The sequence below is a fragment of the Danio rerio genome, chromosome 21 (genome assembly GCF_049306965.1).
Source record: "Danio rerio strain Tuebingen ecotype United States chromosome 21, GRCz12tu, whole genome shotgun sequence".
Lineage (NCBI taxonomy): Eukaryota > Metazoa > Chordata > Actinopteri > Cypriniformes > Danionidae > Danio > Danio rerio.
Genome location: NC_133196.1, coordinates 47,826,863 through 47,851,563, shown reverse-complemented (window position 1 = coordinate 47,851,563; position 24,701 = coordinate 47,826,863). Strand labels below are relative to the sequence as shown.

Below are 24,701 nucleotides of genomic sequence, written 5' to 3'. Positions count from 1 at the left end.
ATTGTGCGTGTTTGTAAAGTCGAGAGTTCAGTCGTCCTGAGCTGTGTTCCTCTGCAAGGGATAACTCTTACAAATATACAGGGAATCTCGGGTCAGAATGGGCTTTGCGGATCTTTTGGATGAAGTCGGCGGGTTTGGACGCTTTCAGATGATTCACGTCACTCTGCTCTCCATCCCAGGTCTTCTAATGGCTAGCCAGAATTTACTGAATAACTTCACTGCTGGCGTGCCGGAGCATCATTGTCGCATACCCAATGTAACGACTGCAATGAATGACAGCACAACAACCCTCCTGCGTGCATTTATCCCGCTGGATTCCTCCTTAACGCTGTCCAAATGCTCCCGGTACAAAGATACTCAGTGGCATTTAATCACAGACAAACTGAGTCATGGAAATGCGACGGAACTGCAAACAGAGGGTTGTGCCGATGGCTGGACATACGACAAGTCTGAATTCATCTCATCTATTGTGTCAGAAGTAAGTCATTTTAGCTCTGCATTATGAAGACATCTTAATTAAACAACCCACCATTTATAGTGTAATAGTATTTGCTCATTTAATAGATGACATTGACTGTAAATATGCTAGTGAATAAGTTTCTTTTCTCTTTTTTGGATTCCATTGTGAGTATGGAGATCTGTGTTTCATTTTAATAACATTAATTGCTTTTGAGGCAGTTCAATTAAGGAAGGAAGGAATAATTGACGACCGGATGTTGACTTACTATATATATAATGGACATCAGAGCCTTGCACAACTCTTTTGACAGGCATGTGCTGAATCTAAAAACCCTTAGATATTTTTATTTAAATTTATAGCATTATTATTATTATATTTTTATTTTGGTAGAGGGCTAGGGAATACCCAGGGTTTTGCCAAAGGAATTGCCTACTTCTTACTTACTTAATAGTAAAAACACTGCCTCTTGCTCTGTGTCAAACTCAAATTCACTTATGAAGGGGTTTTTGACCAGCGAATGTGTGCAAATTTGCCATGTATATCATTAAAATAGTGGCATTACTTTAGGTAACACTATTTTGATGGTCCACTTGAGTATTAGTAGACTGTCTGCTTAATATCTGATCATTCATTTATTTTATTTTCGGCTTAGTCCCTTTATTAATTAGGGGTCGCCACAGCAGAATGAACCACCAACGTATCCAGCACATGTTTTAGGGATGCCCTTCCAGCTGCAACCCATCTCTGGAAAACATCCATACATACTCATTCACATCACATACAATTTAGCCAACCCATTTTACCTATAGCACATGTATTTGGACTGTAGGGGAAATACGCAAACGCAGGGAGAACATGCAAACTCCACACAGATACGCCAACTGACCCAGCCGAGGTTCGAACTAGCAACTTTCTTACTGTGAGGCGACAGCACTACCTACTGTGCAACCACGTCACCCTGACCTAAGTTTATGCAGTTTTTTTCTTTTTCGGCTTAGTCACTTTATCAATCCTGGGTCGCCACAGCGGAATGAACCGCCAACTTATCCAGCACGTTTTTACACAGCGGATGCCCTTCCAACACGGGGAGAACATGCAAACTCCACACGGAAACGCCAACTGACCCAGCCGAGGCTCGAACCAGCAACCGACTGACCTTCTTGCTGTGAGACGACAGCACTACCTACTGCTCCACTGCGTCGCCACCTAAGTTTATTTTATATATATTGGTAAAAGAGGCAGACAGACATAAAGGGTGACCAGTAACATTGATTTATTGAATAAAAAGGGAAAAAAACTAAAAAAGGGCAAGGTCACATGCTTTTAAAATGCATTTCATTCACAAAAATGCTCATTATAAAATAGTTAATGCATTTCCATTCTACACTTAAATGGGACACTAATGTTTATGTTCTCTTTTTTTATGAGGTGAATTTTAAGAAATATAAAACTTTATACTATTTTTCAGAAATATTGTTCATTCAATATTTGTCTAATTTTGTGTTAGGGTGTTTTCACACTAGCACTTTTGGTCCGCGCCCAGATTTGTTTGCTTGTGTGATTGTGTCTTCTGAACTCTAATGCGCACCTGTGAGCTTTACCCGAGTCTGCTTGAAAGACGTGGTCTGGGGTAGGGTTAACTTCTGATATGAATGCAATCGTACCAAATAACAGAAGAGAACCGCCAACTGCACAACAAACTTTAGTTTTCATAACGTTCATTTGTGTGTGTGTCTGTGAATCACCTACTGTGGTGACAAGCGGGACTGACCCAGTGCAAACATTGATAATGTCTGCTTGTCTCCACCAAAAACGACTTCTGCAGACATCGCCCTATGCTCTGAACATTTATACATGTTTTTGTGGCAGATAGATATAAGAGGCACTCTGCATTTTGGTTTTACATCTCCATTTTGGCGCTTTGCTTTCATGGCCATCACCTTACAACAGTTGTACACAAAACAGCAGCTTGATGACGCAAGCGTACCGGGGTTCAGAAGGAAAAAAAGACAGTGTAACACAAACCAGCTGAGGTGGAAAATTGAATTCGGTTTCAGTCCAAGCAATAGAAACCAAATGTGAAAGCATCCTTAGTGAGAACTTTGTCTTTGCTGAGGTAGTCTATCCACCTCACAGGTGTGGAATATCAAGATGCTAATTAGCATGATTATTGCACAGGTCTACCTTAGGCTGGGACTTGAGCTCCAAGTGTGCCGTACAAACCTCTTGGAGTTTTCATTTATTCAACTCTTGTATGCGACACAGAGTCCAAGCTATTGTGTTTCATGAATGTCTACATCGAAAATTCTGGTTTTACCTGGTCAACCAGGCTGGTTTTAGAGGGGTTTTGGCCACTTCCAGGCTGGTTACCAGCCATTTCCAGCCTGGTATTAGCTGGTCAGGCTGGGAGATGCTGGTTTTAGCTGGATTTAGCTGGTAATTTTCCAGCCTGACCAGCTAAGACCAGGCTGGAAATGGCTGGAAACCAGCCTGGAAGTGGCCAAAACCCCTCTAAAACCAGCCTGGTCAACCAGCTAAAACTAGTCAACCAGCCTAGGCTGGTTTAAGCTGGATTTTTTAGCAGGGTAAACCCAACCTCACAGTAACCTGTTGTCTTTTATTAACATCTACACCTACCCTAACTCTAAACCCAACCTCACAGTAACCTCTTGTGTTTTATTACCGTCTACAACTACAAAACCCACCCTAAACCCAACCTTCCAGTAACCTGTTGGGTTTTATTAACATGTACAACTACCTCAACACTATCCCAACCTTAAAGTAACCTGTTGAGTTGTATTAATATGTACAACTACCCCAATACTATCCCAACCTTAAAGTAACCTGTTGTGTTTGATGAATGTCTACACCTACCCCAACTCTAAACCCAACCTCACAGTAACCTGTTGAGTTTTATTAACGTCTACAACTCCAAATCCCACCCAAAACCCAACCTTCCAGTAACCTGTTGAGTTTTATTAACGTCTACAACTCCAAAACCCAACCTCCCAGTAACCTGTTGAGTTTTATTAACGTCTACAACTCCAAAACCCAACCTCCCAGTAACCTGTTGAGTTTTATTAACGTCTACAACTACAAAACCCACCCAAAACCCAGCCTCACAGTAACCTGTTGAGTTTTTTTAACGTCTACAACTCCAAAACCCACCCTAAACCCAACCTCCCAGTAACCTGTTGAGTTTTTTTAACGTCTACAACTCCAACACCCACCCAAAACCCAACCTCCCAGTAACCTGTTGGGTTTCATTAACATGTACAGCTACCCCAACACTATGCCAACCTCAAAGTAACCTGTTGTGTTTTATGAATGTCTACACCTATTTCTCTACCATAAGCTGTCTTTAAAGGTATTTCAGAAAATTTGGCAGTACATCCAAACTGCCTCACAACCGCATACCATGTCTAACAACACCACCCAAGAACCTCCAAATTCAGCATCTTCACCTCCAAGAACATTTGAGATCAGCCACCCTGCAACAGTTGGTTTGCAAAACCAAAGTATTTCTGCACAAAATGTCTGAAACCATCTCATGGATGTTCATCTGCATGCTTGCCATCTTCACTGGGGTCTTGACCTGACTGAATGTTGTCGTCTTGACCCACTTGATTGGATAGATGGCAGACAACAAGCATGGCATTGTGTGGGTGAGAGATTTGCTGATATCAACATGTGAATCGAGTAGCCCATGGTGATAGTGGGGTTATGGGATGGGCAGGCATCTGTTATGGACAACGATCACAGCTGCATGTTATTGATGGCAGACACCAGGACAAGATTCAGATGCCCATTGCTGTGCCATCCGTTAACAAACATCACCTCATGTTGCAAGAACCTGTAATTCCTGTAAGATCAGTTCTTGCCTGACCAGCATACTCACTGAACATGTCACCCATTGAGCATGTTTGGGATGCTCTGGATCAATATATACAACAGTTCCAGTTCCTGTCAATATCTAACAACTTTGCAAAGCCATTGAAGAGTATTGGTCCAACATTCCACAGGCCACAATCAATAACCTGATCGACTCAATGGGAAGGAGATGTGCTACACTGCATGAGGCAAATGATGGTCACACCAGATAATTGTTGGGTTTGCATAACTGAGGTTGATTGTTGGTTGTTGGGTTTACACAACTGCTTTCAACACAAGAAACAAGCATGCATTGATCTTCTTTCTGCGTAAGAAATCAAAGGTGCAGGAGAAGAAACCGTAGAAGTATAATGTCCAGAAATATAATTTTTGACAAACAGGTCATGAAAACTTTTGTTAGTAGAAAAATATCTGAGTCATGATCTAAACCACACTGTCCAGCACAACTAGTAAATGTCAAGTGTGAACTTTAAAAATTAATTGTTTTAATTTTTATTTTAGTGGGACTTGGTTTGTACCCTTCGTCCACTCAAACAAATGAGCCAGACCATTTACATGGGAGGAGTGTTGACAGGTGCCATTATATTTGGAGGGTTATCAGACAGGTAAGTCATCCCAAACTATGTTTTTGCAACATCTTTGTACAACACATAATTCAGATTAGTCCTTTTGGACCACAGTACGTTTAGTAAACTGATAGTATGATCATTGCCCTGCTGAAAAATCCAGCTTAAACCAGCCTAGGATGGTTGGCTGGTTTTAGCTGGTTGACCAGACTGGTTGTAGAGGGGTTTTGGCCACTTCCAGGCTGGTTTTAGCTGGACAGACTGGGAGCTCAGCCAAAACCAGCTGACCAGGATGGTCAAACTGGTTTTAGATGGTTTTAGCGGGTCACTTTCCAGCCTGGAATAGAAACCAGCCTGGAAGTGGGCAAAACCCCTCTACAACCAGGCTGGTTGACCAGTTAAAACCAGCCAACCATCCTAGGCTGGTTTAAGCTGGATTTTGGGAAGGATTTTGGGCTCAGGTTGTGGGAAAGGAAAGCATAAGAATACACGTCCTGCAATCAGACTGAAGTTGGCAAACCCCAGTTACTGCTGTAGTGCCTTAAATGAGTCGGAAGTTGGCCACTGAACAACGACCCATAATGTACAGGGATCTGTAAAGTGTATATGTAGGGATTTGTAGATATGTTTATATCTGTAGGCATTTGCCTTCTTGAGTAAGTCCCATCAGGAAAGTTCTTGTGTCTCTGGTGCTGGGCTAATTATGGAAGTCCAACTCAAGATATAGAAACTGTTGCTTTGGCCCCCTGACTATTCATGAACTGACCACTCAGTTTACAAATATAGACACAGGCAAAACTGATTCCATATCATTGACACCATGGTGTAGTATTATTTTCCCGTTCAGGTTTACATGTGTATCTAATAGACTAGGGGTGCCCAAACTTGGTCCTGGAGGGCTGGTCGGTATCCTGCTCTAACTTGGCTCAGCACACCTGTCAGGACAATTCTAGCAAGCCAACTAAGAGCTTGATTTGCTAGCCCATGTGTGTCTGATTGGGGTTGGGTCTAAACCATAGGTCTTAAACTCGATTCCTGGAGGTGCTGGAACTCAAAAAAGTCTTGAACACCTTGATAAGTTGCATCAGCTGTGTTTGATTAGGTTTAGAGCTACATCTAAACTATGCAGGACTCTGGTCACCCAGGACCAATTTTGGGCACCCCTGTTGTAGACTTTTTGTCATTTTAAACTTCAACACATTCTATATCTTAGGGTCTTATTCTTTCTTTTGAACTTGCATTCATTGCTGAAATGTAGGTATTAAAGCTTCCTTGCTCTTCTGATTGGCATTGGAATAATCTGTACTGCGAACCACAATCATAATGACTTGCAAAAACCTTGCCGTACTATTTCCAACTGGTGAAGGACATTTCAGAGTCTGTTAATTGTGTTTTTGTATTCTCATGTAGGTTTGGCCGAAAGGCCTTGTTGATTTGGTCATATTTCCAGCTCGCACTCTTGGGCTCATTCACAGCTCTCGCTCCGTCTTATGTGGTCTACTGCATCTTCAGATTCCTGACAGGAATGTCAGTTTCTGGAGTCATTCTCAATGCTGTCTCCCTCAGTGAGTGTCCTACTTCACCGTTATTTAACATAGGATTGTGATAAACTGCAGAACATTGGAAGTTATTGAACTGATCTGAATCAACATTAAAGTAAACTGATCTGAATAATGACGTCCTGCAGAGCTGTTCTATATCAGAGATTAAAGTTTAAATAAAGGTGACCTGAATTGTTTGTTTTGTCAGAGGTGGAGTGGATTCCCACTAAGACTCGGACTCTGGTGGGCACCTTATCATCTTTCTTCTTCACATTCGGTCAGATGGTTCTAGCTGGAGTGGCATACAGTCTAAGGGACTGGCGCAAAATACAAATGGCCGTCTGCCTTCCGTTTTTCATCTTCTTCATGTACAGCTGGTGAGGAATTCTTCAAATGACTCTTCATTCTTTTGAAAGTAATTGTTTCTGCAGGGCTCGAAATTGCGACCATTTTGATCGCATATGCGCCCGAAATTTTATCTATGCGACCTTAAAATATATTTGGGAGCATTTCTGCGAGTGCTTAAAATTGTTGTGTGCGACCAGTTTTTACTGCAAAATGTTCACCACATGCGCTGATTCGGGAGACATTCTCGCAGAATGCATCTCTGAGCTCTTTGTCTACGCTTGAAACGTGAAACGCAGCGCTCAGGAGTGGTTTAAAACAGTTGTCATGTCAACTTGCTGCAGTAAACAAATCCAAGTCCGTAATGCTTGCCCCGCCTTCGCGCTCTTCTTATTGGCCCACCACTGCTCTAGCACTGAACGCGAATGATTGGTTAATATCAGCTGTCAATTACATTCGCATTCTGGCTTCGGATGACAGAGAGAGCTACTACCGCGAAAAATAGTAAAGCGCTGAAGAGGAGAATGAAGATAACACTGACAGATTTAGTTTTAGAAACCATCTAGTTACAAATAATGACACATTTTACTAGTGATCATGGGCTGAATGTTAATCCACCATCTACACTTTTCCAAGAGTAGAAGACTTCCATTGGCTTCAAGTTTGCTATGAAAAGTCTGTGGGAAGGAATTTATTAGGTAACTGTTTGCCACATCTAGCACGAGAGCTTCTGTTTAATCCTTCATGCCATGCAAGGGGCAGCTATATGTTAAATTGAACACCACGTACACCATCGCAAACGGGCTTACACTGAGTAAACTAACATCGCTACTCCTAAAAAAAAATAGTATTGCTATTAACATGTATGCATATAATAAGGTACAGTATGTGTCAAAATCATCAGTGCAATATCAGACAGCACTTGTGAGAACAGCACAGTTATATCGTTAACAGATTCATTCAAGCAGTGCGTGCTGCGCCGGTGAGCGCTCCGTGTATGCTTTGGTTACTCAGTTATGGTATAAAAATGTATTTTCTCGTGGTAACGGGATTTCGTTGAGACATATTTTCCTCACGCTTGCATATATGTATTAATTTTTTTTTTGCTTGGTAGTTTGATTAGTGTTGATTTCAAATACAATAAATATGTTTGTATAAAACTTGTAGTAACGGTGCTCATAATTGGTGGGTGCCACTAAATTTTTAAAGTTAGGAGCACCGGTGCTACCAAGCAAAAAGGTTCATTTCGAGCCCTGTTTCTGCATTTCTAAAAGTGTCAAAGTTTAAAACGTCCATGAGATAATTAGGTGGATTCAAACAAAGGCATTGCAAAGATTTAAAGTTAACTGCAGTAATGTTTCTGTCACAGGTGGTTCTCTGAATCGGCCCGCTGGCTGGTGTTGAATGGTCGATCTGAAGAGGCGCTGAAGCTTCTCCACCGCGTAGCTAAAATTAACGGCAAGCCTGAGATGACAGAGAAGATCACTTTAGAGGTTTCACATCAATTCATGTCTGTTATTGACAACATGTTTATAAAGTTTGGGGTCAGATTCCTAAAATTATCTTTGTTCTCATGATAGCAAAGCCAAAATATCAGTATCACTAACCCATTTTTTCCTGATGCAATCTCACAGCTATTAGCAACTTTTAGATTTAGTGTCATTCATATTCATTCCACCAATGATGGGTTGGGCTAGGGATGGGGTTTGCACCCATGCTAAAAAAAACATTATAAATAAATAAGCACTGACCCCAAGCTTGGCGTGAATGGTGGTGAATGTGCTTGATGTGTGTGCTGATGTTTAGGAGCTGGAGTCCCACATGCAGAAAGAGGTTCAGTCCAGTAAGAGCATATACACTGTGTTTGACCTCCTGAGAACACCAACCATGAGGAAGATCTCCATGTGCCTTATGGTCGTCTGGTGAGAATACGTTTGTACTGTTTAAGTAAAATCTAACATGAAGTTTTAATAAGCGAGTTATTAAATTATTAATTAAAAATAAACATCGAGCCTGAAATTATTCATACCCCATCACAAGATCTGACTTAAGGTTATTGTTCAAATGTAAATAAGAGCTGAGAAATAGGTTTGTTTTCACAATGATGCCTCTTAGTGATGGGTCGTTCATAAACGATTCGTTCATTTTGAACGAATCTTCAATATGACTCGGGAACTACGAGTCCTCTCAGGGGGTGATTCGTTCATCCGCGCGTGCGCACATTTGTGCAGGTGGTATGGTTAATTTCAAGTCTTCATCACATTTGTAGAAGCCAATCATATGCGTTTAGAGCTGGAAAAAGAATTGGTCCGCTCACCTCTCGAGTCCCCTATCGGGTCTGAGTCACTCCTTTCTCACGGGCCAATCATACGCGTTTAGAGCCGGAAAAAGAATTGAACCGTTCATCTCTCGAGTCCTCGGATTTGAGTCATTCTGTCACGTGATGAACGAACGATCATGGCTCCTATCGGCTTAGACTGTGCATTGGTTAAGATTATATGTGACTGTCAGTGTAACATGAACGAACCCCTGACATTTGAAGACATGAAGAGGTGAGCTGAGCGAAGAGACAAGCTTCATAGACAAAAGAGCAGGTAAACACTGAATCATTATTTTTTTTATTTCTTATAGTATTCTATTTATGACTTATTTGTCTTGCAATCAATCTTTTGGGCTAGTTGTAGATGTGTTTGGAAGCAATTTTAATAATATTTTGGCAAATTGAACCAAATGAACAAAAAATTACTTAAAAATTACTTAAGATTCATTCATTTTGATGAACAATACTCAAAGATCCGAGTCAGTAAAATGATCCGAACTTCCCATTTTGGAAGAAGCCTGTGCCATTTCTGGTCAAAAATAAAACATGCTGGTTGAATAAAAGTAACTTCAAGAGGTTTAAATCATTCAGGCTTGACTGCACTATATGTCAATAATTTTAAAAAGCAGATTGCAGCAAATTTTGTCAGAACTTCTAAAAGCTAAGATCAAAAATCCTAGAACTGCCCCTACAGTACTGCATGTTGAATAAATAATCAATGTGAACCTCTTCATTTACTGTTGCAAACTGACAACAGGCCAGTTCAATTTGAGCCATTTCAGTGCAACTCCATTAATGCCTAAGAGCCTATCTAAAAGCATATATAAATATGGTCAATAGTGTTAAAGGCAGCAACAAAAATATAACAATACGAGCCTTTAAAATGGTTCAAACCCAGATGAAACATAACGTTTCTTCGCAAAAAGAAGAATTTTCTATATTCTTATTATAATATGACATGATTCATGAGTCCTGACAGAATCCCCAAAAATCTATGTGGTTGTTATAGCTCTAGTGTTTCGTATAACTCTGTATTAACAGTAACTAGCTAAAATCAATAATTGAAGTCTCAGTTCTCTTTTTAACAGGTTTTCAACTAGCTTTGCATATTACGGTCTGGCTATGGACCTGCAGAAGTTCGGGGTGAACATCTATCTGATGCAGGTGATCTTCGGGGCGGTGGATTTTCCTGCTAAACTCGTGGCTCTTCTGATGCTGAGCTTTCTGGGCCGACGCTTGACTCAAGGCGCATGTCTCCTGGTGTCAGCATCTATAATATTTGCTAACATCTTTGTCCCTGAAGGTTAGATTATTACTTAATGATTCCACTGACGATACAACTATCTGTGATGATAGACTTGGGCTAAATGTCAGCCTGCAGTGTATTGAATTTTCGGATTTATAATGCTTTTGAATTGCGTTGTGGAGGCTTAAACTTTTCTGTGACCACTTTTGATGTTTTGATGCATTGGATTTAACGTCACTCAAATGAACAAGTGCCTTAAAGGGTCACGAAACACCAATACACATTTTTTGAGCTGTTGACAGTCGTATATGTGTCCCACACTGCTAAAAACACTATTAGGACACCTATATTTCACTAAAAAGTGTAAATTGGTAGTTTTTGCGTTATTTCGAGCAAATTCGTACTTCCGGTTTGAAACGAATTTTTGAAGCTGCGTCACGGTCATGAGATCATAGCGTGTATTCCAGCATGTAGACTGGGCGACTGTACCTGGGTGTAACGTATTACGACTCAGAGTGTGCTGCATTAATGCATGAGTAAAGCTTGGTTCAAACCAATCAGCGCGCTCCATTGTGCAACTTCATTAATGTTACAGTGTTCAGACGGCAGAGAGACGCCACGTTGTGTTGGCAAAACAAGCGTTCAGTGTTGCTTTCCTAATTTGCTGAAGTGAAGTTTTGTTTTTATTTTCTGTCTGTGAGAGCGCAGCTGGAATCACACGTGGATTACAGTGTATGTGACGCGACACCAAAAACTTACGTGTCTAAGGAACATTGTTTACCCGAGACCTTTTCTCTTCTTTAAATGGAGATCCGGATTCGCTGCTCGTCTCCTCTTAATAAAGACAGGGTTCTAGTTGCTAATGATTGTCCTGTCTCTACAGATTTGGTAAGTGACCAGTGCTCTTTGTTTATTCCGTTTGTTCATATCAAACTAACTATTGGACCGAGTGTAAACATTTTAGCACCACAACCAAACTATTACCGTCGAGTAGGATTTTCACCGCATTTAGTGACCGGAATAACGCACGCGGCTTTCTGACGCTACCTGCTGTGTGCATCTAAGTTTCCGGGAAATGCTGAGGTTTTTTTTCTCTTATTCGCCGTGCGGTATCAAACATTGCATGAAAAATACACGCTTAGAGCAGTTCCTCGAATCAAATATCTCGTTTGTCGCGAGGGGCATGAATGAATTCCCTGAATGAAAGAGCCAAACTGCAGTTAAAGTCCACCATTTAATAATTTGTCAAATAATTCGACTACAGATGTCCATATAAACACAGTCACTTCTCCCCTGTGTGTGTGTGTGTTTTGACTCTAACACTCAGGTCAAATAGACACTCCCACACCATCCCTCTTTTGCTCCTCCGACACTCCCCCTTAAACAGAGCTGGACACGCCCACTTTTCTGGCTTCTTCCAAAGTAGAGGTGTGAAAACACCCTGCTGAAAAGAGGGGGTTTCATGGCCCTTTAAATAAAGATTTATTCATTTTGCCGAATGAGGGTCAGTAAAAGTATCTGACCTTCCTATCACTGACCTGTTTGTCATTGCAGATATGCAGGTCACAAGGACAGCACTGGCCGTTCTTGGAAAGGGATTCACATCCGCCTCCTTCACCTGTGTCTACTTGTTTACTGGAGAGCTTTACCCTACTGTCATCAGGTCAGAATACACAAACTTTAGAAGACGTTAGCTGCGTCCCAAATCGCATACTTATGCACTATTCTACGCCATTTTGTAGTATAAATAGTGTAAAGAGTGTTTACACTGAAAACTCTAAAAATATTAAGTTCACTTTGTGTTTTCCCAACACAAATCGATTGAGTTAACACTTTTAACAAATTTATGTGGATTGAACATAAAAAATTAAGTTGTTCCAATTAAATATCAAGGATTGTGTTGATTCAGCTCATTAGAATCAAGTAGTCTGGACAAGTTAAGAAATTTTCTTTTTTTTTGAGTGTAGGTGCAGAATATGGATCATAAGTGCCCACGATTTACAGTTTGTGATCATATCTCTGTTCTGTTGATATGTGATCCAAACATTCGTAGCTAGAAACAGACGGGAATATGATTGTGCTGCCTGAAGATCAGAGTGTAGCTGCCATTATGGCCCGTTGTTTTTTGCCTGCCAGGTCTCTGCACATGTCACATTACTGAAAACTATCAATGTAAAGCATTTTCACACCACCAGAGGGTGCTCAAGGTATTCATGCTCTCGAGTCAGCCACCATAGGACATGGTGCTGATAACACACCAGTTTTCTTAACAATGCGTCATCAATTCAGTTGTGAAATACAGCGCTATCACCCATTATCCCTGACAGCAAACCATTGTGGTCATTCCTGTTTTTCAGTACTTCATTAAGCCGCATTCACACAGAGTTGAGACATTTACAGTAACATCTAGTACTCATGCTTGTCATGCCTCAAGCTCGTCTTCAGAAAAGCTTTTTTATTGTTTAAGTGACAAAGAAAAGGAAGTGGCCCAGATCTTCCTCGTTCTAATTCTAATGTACATCTGTAAGGAAGAACAATAGGTGGTGACTAGGCATCAGGTGGTGACAACATTTTAAGTGTTGCACTCAATAAACGAGGTGAATCTGAAAGTTAACTTGGAGTTAAAAAGTGGAGAAACAAGATTTGAGGTCGTGAAATCAAACTGAAAGGTTGTTGCCAAATGCAAGACTATTTTTAAGCATCTTTCAGCTCAGTTTTTGTTCCGGTTTTTAAACTTTTGACATGCAGTTGAAGTCAGAATTATGAGCCCTCCTGAATTATTAGCCCCCTGTACATTTTTCTCCCCAATATCTGTTTAACAGAGAGATTTTTGTAACACATTTCTAAACATAATTAATTTCTAATGAGTGATTTCAATCAAATGTACACACAGACTTTACACTACCTGACAATATCTTGTTGCCTATCCAAGGTTTAGGAACAAGAAATATTAAGTTGACTTCTAGTTGATCATTTAATATCAGAAGTGGCTTATATGAAAGGCAAAGGCTTCTTGATTACGCTTATTGACCAAAATAAAATATGATCATGCCTTGCTTTTGAATGATTTAATTAGGACAGTGCGGTCTGACTCTGCTTAGACTAAAGTCTCATCACTGAACAGAAATAATGTCCAGTATAGAATATAAAGTCCTGCTGCAGTGGAGACAGAATGAATATTGTGTCTGACTCCATCATGAGCTTGGAGGACTGCATCCATACATCTCTGACATGACTCAAATCACTGATTAATAAAGTCATCTGGAATACCAAAGAAATCCGTGCAGGACTCCCAGAGTTCATCAAGAGTCTTTGTGTTCATTTTCAATGCCTCCTCCTTTATCTTACCCTAGACATCTCAATAATGTTCATGTCTGATGACTGGGCTGGCCAATCCTGGAGCAGCTTGACCTTCTTTGCTTTCAGGAGCTTTGATGTGGAGGCTGAAGTATGAGCAGGAGCGCTATCCTGCTGGAGAATTGTCCCTCTCCTGTGGTTTGTAATGTAATGGGCAGCACAAATGTCTTGACACCTCAGGCTGTTAATGTTGCAGATCTCTCGCACGCCCCCATACTGAATGAACCCTAAACCATGAGTTTTCCTTCACCAAATTTGACTGATTTATGTAAGGATCTTGGGTCCATGCTGGTTCCAGTAGGTCTTCTGGAGTATTTGTGATGCTTGTTTTTTTTCACTGTGAGCTGATTGGATGAAGTAATTTAAATAATTGAATTTAATTCAGAAAGATCAGGAAAAAGGGTTTCAAAAGGGCTAAATGTCCCAAAATGTAGTTTGACTTTGCTTTTCCTCTGGTCTTTATGTTTGTCCCACAGGCAGACTGGTATGGGCTTTGTCTCTACCATGTCCAGAATAGGATCCATGGCTGCACCTGCTGTTCTGATCTTGGACGATATCCTGCCAGCTCTGCCTAGCATAGTATACGGAGGATCAGCTGTCATCGCTGGTTTAATAGCATTTTTGCTCCCTGAAACGCTCAACATCCCCCTGCCCGACACCATTGATGACGTGGAGGAGAAATGGTAAAAATAAAATCTCTTTTAACAGGATACTTCACCCAAAAATGAAAATTATGTCATTAATTTAGGCCGTACTCACACTATGTACAGTTGCCTTGAACCAGGCCAAAGCACGCTTGTCCCCCCTCCCTTCTCCCTCTGACGACCTGCACTCAGGGTGTACTCACATGCTATCCGAAACCGTGCCCAGGCCCGTTTCCCGGATCGTTTGAGAAGTGTGAGTGCGCTGAATCGGGCTCAAGCACGGTTCACTTGGCTGGCCCTGGCCTGGTTTGAAGAGGTGAGCGCAGTTGGCTTGGGCTTTTTTCACGGTACGCTTGTGTGTGAGTGTAAACCCTGCTGAAAAATGCAGCTTAAACCAGCCTAGGCTGGTTAGCTGGTTTTAGCTGGTCGACCAGGCTGGTTTTAGAGGGGTTTTGGCCACTTCCAGGCTGGTTTCCAGCCATTTCCAGCCTGGCCTTAGCTGGTAAGGCTGGGAGATGACCAGCTAAAACCAGCTTGACCAGCCTAGCCAGGCTGGGAGCCCAGCCAAAACCAGCTATATCCAGCTTAAACCAGGCTGGTCAAGCTTGTTTTAGCTGGATTTGGCTGGTCATTTTCCAGCCTCACCAGTTAAGACCAGGCTGGAAATGGTTGGAAACCAGCCTGGAAGTGGCCAAAACCCCTCTAAAACCAGCCTGGTTGACCACCTAAAACCAGCCAACCAGCCTAGGCTGGTTTAAGCTGGATTTTTCAGTAGGGAAATGCGCCAAAGCCCGAAGCTAAAGTGAGATGGGACTTTTAATGGACTGTTTCATATGGATTCATTAATCACTCTTATTGTTCAGTGAACGCAAACTGCCGTAGATTATTAAATACGCAAACCCCTCACTGCACGACAGCTGCACCTTCAGCAAACCTCCTAATTCCTGCAGCACGAGGGCTTTATGATTGTTTATAAGCGTCAAAAGTTGCGGATCTGTTCGGCGAAATATTTGACTGCGTGTCATCGCGTATCAAACGACTGAAACGATATAACTAAAGAAATCTCCACTGTGCTGAGCAAGAGCGCTTCTCTACTGAACAGCGCAGCATCGATGACGTAAGCGTGCCTAGGCCCGAATGTAATGCGAGTGCTGGCCGTCGGGGGAGACGGGAGGGGGGACAAGCGTGCTTTGGCCTGGTTCAAGGCAACTGTAGTGTGAGTATGGCCTCATATTACATTCGGGCCTGGGCATGATTACGTCATCGATGATGCGCTGTTCAGTAAGGGTGCTTACACACCTGCCTTATTTAGTTCAATTGAATCGCACTAGAGTTCGTTTCCCCTTTTGGTACGGTTCGTTTGGGCAGGTGAGAATGCAGCAATCGTACTCGAGTGCGCACCAAAAGCGGACCAAATACGCTTTCAAACGAACACTGGAGCGGTTCGTTTGTGGTGAGAATATGATGCGTACTAAAACAGGTCCAACTGCAAAAAGTGCTGCGCGTTTTTGACTAATTCAGCTGCCGTAGGCCGATGCGCTGTGCATTATGGGATATGGAGGAAAAATATTTGTTGACAGCGCTTTACCAAGAGAGAGAGAGAGAGAGGGGAAACATTACCTGATGGATCGTTGTTAATATTTCCGCAAGATGAGCATGTCGCAGTTTAGTTAAATTAATTCACGGCTCCTCCTGAAGTGACGAGCGATGCATTAAACACTGTTTTCCAGCCGCGGCCGCGCTTCATTTTCGTAACGTGTAGTTTGTCTAAAGCAGGGATACAATCAGCCAGCGCAGTCGTCCCTCCAGAGTAAAAGGTTTTGTTTACCTGCGGGAGTTCACTGGCATTTTCCCGCACGTGAATTCTGACCAATCAATGAGCAGTTTAGGAAATATGTTCAACAACATCTGGCCAATGAGAGATGTGGATTTTGTCAGATGACTGCATTTTGGTTCGTTTCAACTGGTTCGGACCAAAGCCAGCAGTGTGGTGTGAAAACAACCCAAAGACGGAAAATGCAACAATGTATCCTTGGTGCGGACCAAATGAAGCGAACTACAGATGTGAAAGCACCCTAAGAAGCACTCTCACTCAGCACAGTGGAGGTTTCTTTAGTTATATCACTTTAGTGGTTTGATATGCGGTGACACGCGGTCAAATATTTCGCTGAACAGATCCGCCACTTTTGACACTCATAAACAACCATAAAGCCCTCGTGCTGCAGGAATTAGGAGGTTTGCTGAAGGTGCAGCTGTCATGCAGTGAGGGGTTTGCGTCTTTAATAAACTACGACTGATTGTGTTCATTGAACAGCAAGAATGATTAATAAACACATATGAAACAGCCCCTTAAAAGTCACGTCTCGTCTTCAGTTTCGGGCTCAGGCTCGCTTTGCACAAGCGTACCGCACCAAAGCCCAAGTGAACCGCACTCAGGCCCACCTCTTCCAACCCAGCCAGGGCCGGCCAAGTGAACCGTGCCTGAGCCCGATTTAGGGCACTCACACTTCTCAAACGATCCAGTAAACAGACTTGGGCATAGTTCGGATAGCGTAGTGTGAGTAGGCCCTTACTCACACATGTTGCTCTAAATCATAGTCATTCATGTTTAACATTTAAAGGCACAATATGTAAGAATCTATCGTTAAAATATCCAAAAACCACTAGAACAGTGATATATATTTTGCTGATTTATATTCTTACTTTATCCCAAATGATTGCAAGAATGTTCAAATGCAGAGAAATATGACATTTTAACTAGTTTTCAAAGCATGTGCTGTAAATTCATGCTAATTCAAATTAAATTAAATTAATCCCCTCAATAAACAAACAAACTGTAATCCGTACCCTGGGTAATGTTGGGTTGGTGTTGAATCAAAGTGGAGTTGGGGATTTCCCTGAGGACACAATTAAGGGAAGTTTGTGAGTGCACTTCAAGTGGAATGGAGCACTCTATAGGAATTGATTTGTGAAGTCTGTTTGACACCGTACTGTTCAATTTGACTTGTACAGGGAAAAGAAAAACAACACTGCTGAGGATCTGGCCTTACAGGACGTCAAACAGGTTGGAGGAGCACATGAGGAGAACAACTCTACTCCAGCTGCTGAAGCAAATCCAGTTCTCCTCAACTCATAGTTATTATATCAAACAGAGCTACAACACTGGACCATGCCTTTTGTTTTTAATTCCCAAAGCAATTACTAATCTGGTAAATGCATTATGTTGTACAATGCATAATGCACTGCACATATCATCCATGCAATTTATTTCATAAGTTATATAAGGATGATCTTAAATTTAGCTTATTTTTATTATGCTGAAAAATCCCGGTGAATGGACCTTGAGTTAAGTGCATGATTGCAGAAATCGGTCTTGTTAAGATTTAACATGCATTCAGGTAAGACGTCTTTTAAAAGGTTATTATCATACACTGTAATGAAGCTTATGCAATCACTTAATGTGAAACACTAGTAACACTTTTGTTTAGGTACCAAATCTAAACCCAACTATTACACCACCCCTATTTACAAGATGAGAAATAAGTCTCTGATGTCTCTAGAGTGTGTATGTGAAGTTTAAGCTCAGAATAGCAAGCAAATAATGTTTTATTACTCTGTGAAATTGCCCCTGGTAGGCTTTGATCCTAACTATGGCGTTTTGGTGACTGTCGCTTTAAATTCAAATGAGATTGTGCTGTGTTCAGACGAGGGCGGAGCTACAAATGCCTGTGAGTCAACATAGTGGCAGATTCAAAACTCTAATGGACAGTTGGCTGCTTCTCACTCAGGGCTGTCTATGCTAATGAGAGAGATGGTCACTAGTAGTGGGCGGGGCTTTCCCCCTCTGATGCCACATACAAAGGGAGAATGTCAATCAAAGTGTTTTTATCAAGTGTGGTTATAAACAACTCAATTAATACATATGTACAATAAGAAGCTGCTTATTTTCACACACTGTAGCCACACAACTGTCTTAAAATCGATTTTTGCATAATAGGTGCCCTTTAAAATAAAGCAGAATCACAACATTAATCAGTATGACATTTAAAATTTAAATAGATTTCGGTTTACAAGTTTAAGTTCATTAACATTAGTTAGGTATCATCAACATTTTATAAAGTGTATATTGTAAGTTGGTGTTAATTTAAACCATTGTTCATTATTAATTCATGCTTATTGATAACGAATTAGAGTCTTCATAAACGAATATGCATTTGTTAGCTATGCATGTCTATTATAATGTTTTATAATCATTGTTCATTTTGGTGTGTGATATAACAACGCAATCTCACGGCAATTCGTAACCTTTTGATTTAGTGGCTAATTCGTATGAATTCGTACAATCTAATTCGTACAATTTAGTACGATTTGCTCATCACCCAGTGACGGTTGGGGTTAGGAGTGGGGTTGGGTGCCACGCCTCCTTTCTTAAAGTCGTACATTTTCATGCAACTGAACTCGTACGAACTAGACACTAAACTGACAAAACGTAAAATACTTACGTTTCCTCGTAGTATCAGGCTGGATATAACGCCAATGTGTTAGATAATGCTAATATATGAAACTGATTAAATATAAGTGTAGGTCAACGTTCCGATCCCCTTTTTTACCTTCCCAATAGTGATTACGATTACTAAACCAATACCTGAGTGTGTATCTGTAGAAACAGTTGTGTTAGTACTACTAGCCCTGTATAAATTGACCGAATTAAATTATGGTGTGCTTCAGGCTTATCCATTAATAAAACATGAACAAATACATACAGTGAACTGGAGTATTTTTTTTATTTGATAAATTTTTATTGTCAGACATTCAGCACTAATATTATTTACTGTACTTTACTGAAACAAGTTCAGCTACAAATCAAACACCGTAAACTGAAAAAAAAAGAAGCTCTTTGAAATGTAAAATTCAGAAAAAAATGTTGTTACCCTTGTCGTTGCTCTAATGGTGGTTATGGTTTGCATTCTGTGCATTGAAGAACTGAATCTGGGTTTGCAGTGTTAAGGGTCGTACACACCTTTTGTTTGCGTTTATCGTCAGTGTTTTTCGAGAAGTTTTTCCGGATTCAAGCCCAAGCGATTTTCACTGGCGTCAAGCAGAAGAGTATGCAAAATCACTCCTTGACGTTAGATGGCGCTACACAACTTTAAGCTTCTGAAACCCATTTGTAACACAAAAGAAAAAGACAGAAAGTTGACACGCCTGTTGTTAAAGTTACTGGCAACAAGCATGGATGGTTCAAGTAGCAGCTCCAGCTCTAGCAATGAAGAAATTATTATGGTTGACCAGAGCAATAAGCAGCTCCACGTTCATGTCGCCTCTGGGCATCTTCTTCAATGTGCGCTCGCATTGACAGTTTTGCACTTGAGCACCTCCAAGTGCTGTTTACTGTAAATTCATGTGATCAAACGTGACAATCTGATTGGTGGAGAAGGTTTAACGTGGCACGTCAAAACAACAAAAACGAGCATGAGGCGTTTCCTAAAAAATGACGCTTTTGTGTCTGCCGTTTTGCACGTTGGTGTGCACGATCACATTAGCCCCCTTTATTTAGACACAAGGCGTTAAACGTCGATAGAAAAAACGCGAGCAAAAAGAGTCCCGGTGCGCACAGGCCTTTAAGCAAAGCTACCAGTAATACGTCTGCTTTAAAAAGATGGTATCTGATTGGTTTATAGTTTCAAATACTCACCGATACCGGTGCCAGAATTTTTGCAGTTTCGGTGAGTATTTCCAACGCAATCTCACGGTAATTCGTAACTTTTTGATTTAGTGGCTAATTCGTATGAATTCGTACAATCTAATTCGTACAATTTAATACAATTTGCTCATCACCCAATGACGGCGGGGGTTAGGGGTGGGGTTGGGTGCCACACCTCCTTTTAAAAATTAAACGAAAATTTGTACGAATTAGCTACTAAACTGACAAAACGTAAAATACTTACGTTTCCTCCTGAGATCAGGCTGGTATTTCCCATACTAGTATCGGAATTGGAACAACCCGAAGTGTAGCCGTATTTAGTGTGTGATGTCGAGGGAATTATTTGACCATGTGGTTTAGAGTTGCATGATATTAAAAAAATCTTACATTGCAAATTTTTTTTATTTTGCGATTTACAGTATATTACCAGATGGGTTAACATCTCTATTTGGAAAATAATGTATAATGTTAGATCGATTGGGATGATTCTGCAGCACATCTTCATAAGACCTAATGAACAATCTATAAACTTTTTGGGGTCCCCCGACACATTTTCATTGTTAGCTGTGCTATATCAGCCTGATCTGACGAGGAAACGTAAGTATTTTACGTTTTGTCAGTTTAGTAGCTAATTTGTATGAAGTTCAGTCACACGAAAATGTACGATTTTAAAAAGGAGGCGTGGCACCCAACCCCACTCCTAACCCCAACCGTCATTAGATGATGAGCAAATCATACTAAATTGTACGAATTAGATCGTACGAATTCCTACGAGTTAGCCACTAAATCAAAAAGTTACGAATTGCCGTGAGATTGCGTTGGATATTTGCAGTGCATTTCTGCATTTGCATGTGTTGTGAGTATTTTCATGCGCGTGTTTGCTCAGACATTGACTAATTAATGTTTACTATTTGCATCTCCAATAAATCTAATAAACAATCTATAACGTTTTTGGGGTCCCCCAACATGTTTTCGTTGGGGTGTGTGCTATTTGCAGTGCATATCTGTATTTGCATGTGTTTTGAGTATTTTCACGCATAACAATCTATAAATACAATTAAGGAAAAGATTCAATTGAAATAAAGTGTTTTATCGTTTCCAGAGTCTAACAGTATTCAAGTACAGTAACTGAATGATATAAATATAAAGAAATCAATAAAATTATATGGTCAAAAATGGTACAATTTCTTATACCTAAACGCTTTTAAAGTCATTAGACAATTACAGGCATTAAAAAAACACATGCAAAAAAATGTCTCAATAAATAAATATGATTACTAATATAGTTAGTTCTGCACATTTCAGCCAAATAGTAGACTAGAATAGGATTGTGGTAGAAATATAGATGTTAAACATTCACAGACTTCCGTCAGGACTCATTTATCTACAGTGTTAAGAAAAAGATTGTGATTGTGATTTTTCAAGTCTTGTTTGCAGAAGCAATTTCAGTGACGGTCTGATTCAGTTTCAACACTTATCCAGTGAGATATGTTGAGATATTTGTATCTAAATGGCTTAAATGTACAAACACAATCGGTTTAAAGCACTAAAAAAATAACTTTTACATCTACTGAACATATTTTACACCTACAAATACCACATGAACCATGTGAAGGCGTCGACAAGATTGTGAAAGTGATTAAATGACTAAAATAGATAGATGGTACAGCAATTTGACAGCAGGCTCTCTATAAATTTGCGATCAGAAAGAGAGATGAAGAAGGATGTTTATAAGAGCAGGTAATTAAAATAATGAATTAAATACTTTTTACACGCGAGTTGATCAGCTTTTTTTTTAGCGTCATTTGTCATTCAGTTCTTTTGAATGAATGCTTGAAACAATTAACAACAAATGTAATCAATCAAACAACATGGATCTTCGATCATTTAAGTCCTTATGTCCTTGTTCTTATTGCTTTTAAGTTCGTTGATGCCTAAATAGACTCCAAATACATTTTTATTTCATTTTTAAATCTTAGGGAAAAGTGTTTACATTTAGTCTACCAAATGGACACTCAAAACCAGGGTTTCTGCAGGTTTCACCAAATCAAATTTAAGACTTTTTAAAGCAATTATTAATGGAATTTCAGACTTATACAGGGCTAAACCCTAAGAATTTTTACTTGCCCCATTAAAAAAAATCTAATCATTTTAAAACTTAAATAATGTGTCAAAAGAAGCAAACCAATTTTTTTTTTCTCAATAAAACTTTTCTTTGACAAGATTTAAAAACTATAATAAACTAAATGTACAGCAGTCTGTCCAGGTCAGTGTCCTCACCACATATGGTCTATAAATGCATGGGGAACTGTTACTTAAAATGTTTTCATGAGGAACCGTGTAGTTAAATAGAGTTGTAAACAGTTTGGTTGAGATGTGTTGCTGGTGACTGTCACCTGATTGGATACTTTTACATGGACATTAGAAAATTAAGACCCATTTAAAATTATTTGAGGCCTACAAGTCAATATTTTAGTTCATTTAAAACGTTTAAGGCTTTTTAAGACCATTATTAATGAAATTTCAGACTTATACAGGGCTAAACCCAAAGGATTTTTACTTGCCCCATAAAAAAAAAAACTGAGTTACTTTAATACTTAAATAATGATTTAAAACAAGCAAACAATACTTTTTCCCTTTCTTTCACTCTAATTTAAAAACTATCATAAACTAAGTGTCTCTCCAGGTCAGTGTCCTCACCATATGGTCTATAAGTACATGGAGAGCTTACATAATTTTTTTGGGACAACTTAATTGTTTTAAATTGAATCTACTTAAATTAGTAAAAAATAAATAAATAAATTAATTAATTAATCAATAATAACAATCTAATTTATGTTGGAACAACATGAAAGAATTGTGTGGAACCCAGCATTTTTTTTTACTTTTGTGAATATAAAATTCAACCAACATCAACAACAAAAACAACAAAACTAAGATTTAGGAAATAAAAAAGCCTACTGCTTTCCTTTTTACATACATGAGTGTCATTCAGTTCTTGTCTAGTAGGTTTAAGTTCACCTGATTACAACCCAACCCTCACGCTCATATATATATGTGTGTGAGTGGATCAACCGGTAAATCTCGCGGTAAGGAAAAAATAAAGGTGTCTGACGTCTTCAATCCTCATCAAGATCATCACGAAGGTAAGTTACAAGTCTCTCCTACCGATACGACATGTGTTTTAATCGAGATTTTCTTATATTATGCTAGTAGTTATACAACGAACTCGTTCAAAGACAGAAGTGAAAGCTGTTTGATGAAATTCAGTACATACTGAGGGCTACTTAAGAACTGAGGTAAGTTGTTTTTATATATCCCATTAATAGTTAAGCAGAATGTAAAAGGTTAATGTTGATTGATTACACTGCTATGAGCACAACTTGTGACAGGTACTCTATTGTTTACGCAACAACAACTTTAAGTTAGCACTATTTAAATGACTGTGAACAATGTTGTTGATAGCCATGGCTGCTAATATGACTTCTCTATTTCGAATTAGCAAATAATACTCTTCTGAAATTATATTAGGAGGGTAAAAGTCTGAATGCTCGAAAATAAAACCAAATTTACCTCAATATCCCAGTTGTTTTCCTTACGGAATCAAAACTACCCGGTAAAGTTGACCAAATATTAATGGATTCGACATTTATTGATAAATACACACGAGCAAAACGTGTTTTACCTCACAAAGGAGTCCTCTTTTCACATGTTGTGGTTTACAAAACAATCAGGTTTTCCTCAAAACAAGATGAAATTACGCTGATTTTGACAAGAGAACTGAAGGGAGCGTCTGCAAAGTGCGAACTACGAGAAAAAAACGTTAATGAAATACTCAATAAATGTACATTTTTAATTATTATTATGAATATTTATTAATTTAAAATAGTTAACAACTTTAATGTAACCTGTTGCTCTCCTGCTGGTTGTACTACAAGACTCATTGTGAAAGTAATTGCTTTTGCATATTTGTGTAATAGTCACAATAATGTGTAATAATATGCAAAAATGTCTTGTTATTGTCAGTAATTGCCATCGTATTTTCACCAAATTCATACATCACTGCTCTTCTGCTAATTGCAACACTCATCTTGAAAACACTTGCTTTTAAAGATTTTTTACTAGATATACTCACCGGCCACTTTATTAGGTACACCTGTCCAACTGCTTGTGAATGACTGATTAGACATTTGCATGGCAGCAGCTCAATGCGTTTAGGCATGTAGACATGGTCAAGACGATCTGCTGCAGTTCAACCTGAGTATCAGAATGGGGAAGAAAGTTGATTTAAGTGGCTTTGCATGTGGAATGGTTGTTGGTGCTGCTCTGAGGATTTCAGAAACTGCTGATCTACTGGGAATTTCATGCACAACCATCTCTAGGGTTTACAGAGAATGGTCTGAACAAGAGAAAATATCCAGTGAGCGGCAGTTCTGTGGGCGCAAACGCCTTGTTGATGCCAGAGGTCAGAGGAGAATGGCCAGACTGTTTCCAACTGACAGAAAGGCAACAGTAACTCAAATAAGCACTCGATACAACCGAGCTCTGCAGAAGAGCATCTCTGAACACACAACACGTCCAACCTTGAGGAAGATGGGCTACAGCAGCAGAAGACCACACCGGGTGT

At 39.9% G+C, this 24,701-nt stretch overlaps 2 protein-coding genes across 25 annotated transcripts in view; both read left to right on the top strand.

The window, feature by feature from the left end:
- Nucleotides 1-21,024, top strand: oatx (organic anion transporter X). Its single transcript, XM_073935535.1, has 10 exons — nucleotides 1-478; nucleotides 4,853-4,956; nucleotides 6,328-6,482; nucleotides 6,667-6,835; nucleotides 8,173-8,296; nucleotides 8,610-8,725; nucleotides 10,212-10,426; nucleotides 11,924-12,032; nucleotides 14,203-14,409; nucleotides 17,383-21,024. Exons 1-10 carry the CDS (start codon nucleotides 98-100, stop codon nucleotides 17,504-17,506), a joined length of 1,704 nt encoding a protein of 567 aa, XP_073791636.1. The 5' UTR covers nucleotides 1-97; the 3' UTR covers nucleotides 17,507-21,024.
- A 2,129-nt stretch (nucleotides 21,025-23,153) lies between these two features.
- The window catches only part of LOC100005008 (arf-GAP with Rho-GAP domain, ANK repeat and PH domain-containing protein 1), a 46,995-nt gene continuing 45,447 nt past the window's right edge, over nucleotides 23,154-24,701 (top strand). For 7 of the 24 annotated variants that reach the window (XR_012396953.1, XR_012396954.1, XR_012396950.1 and 4 more), the window contains exons 1-2: nucleotides 23,154-23,220; nucleotides 23,288-23,373. The gene's annotated coding sequence lies outside the window, so the exon portion shown is untranslated. Of the gene's footprint in view, nucleotides 23,374-24,701 lie in introns of all 24 variants that reach the window. The other 17 variants (XR_012396957.1, XR_012396958.1, XR_012396952.1 and 14 more) reach the window with 5 other exon arrangements.

Coding starts and splice junctions, on each gene's coding strand:
- oatx (XM_073935535.1), top strand. CDS start 98: ATGGGCTTTGCGGATCTTTTGGATGAAGTCGGCGGGTTTGGACGCTTT. Junction 6,836..8,172: donor ATCTTCTTCATGTACAGCTG/GTGAGGAATTCT, acceptor TTTCTGTCACAG/GTGGTTCTCTGAATCGGCCC. Junction 10,427..11,923: donor TAACATCTTTGTCCCTGAAG/GTTAGATTATTA, acceptor TTGTCATTGCAG/ATATGCAGGTCACAAGGACA.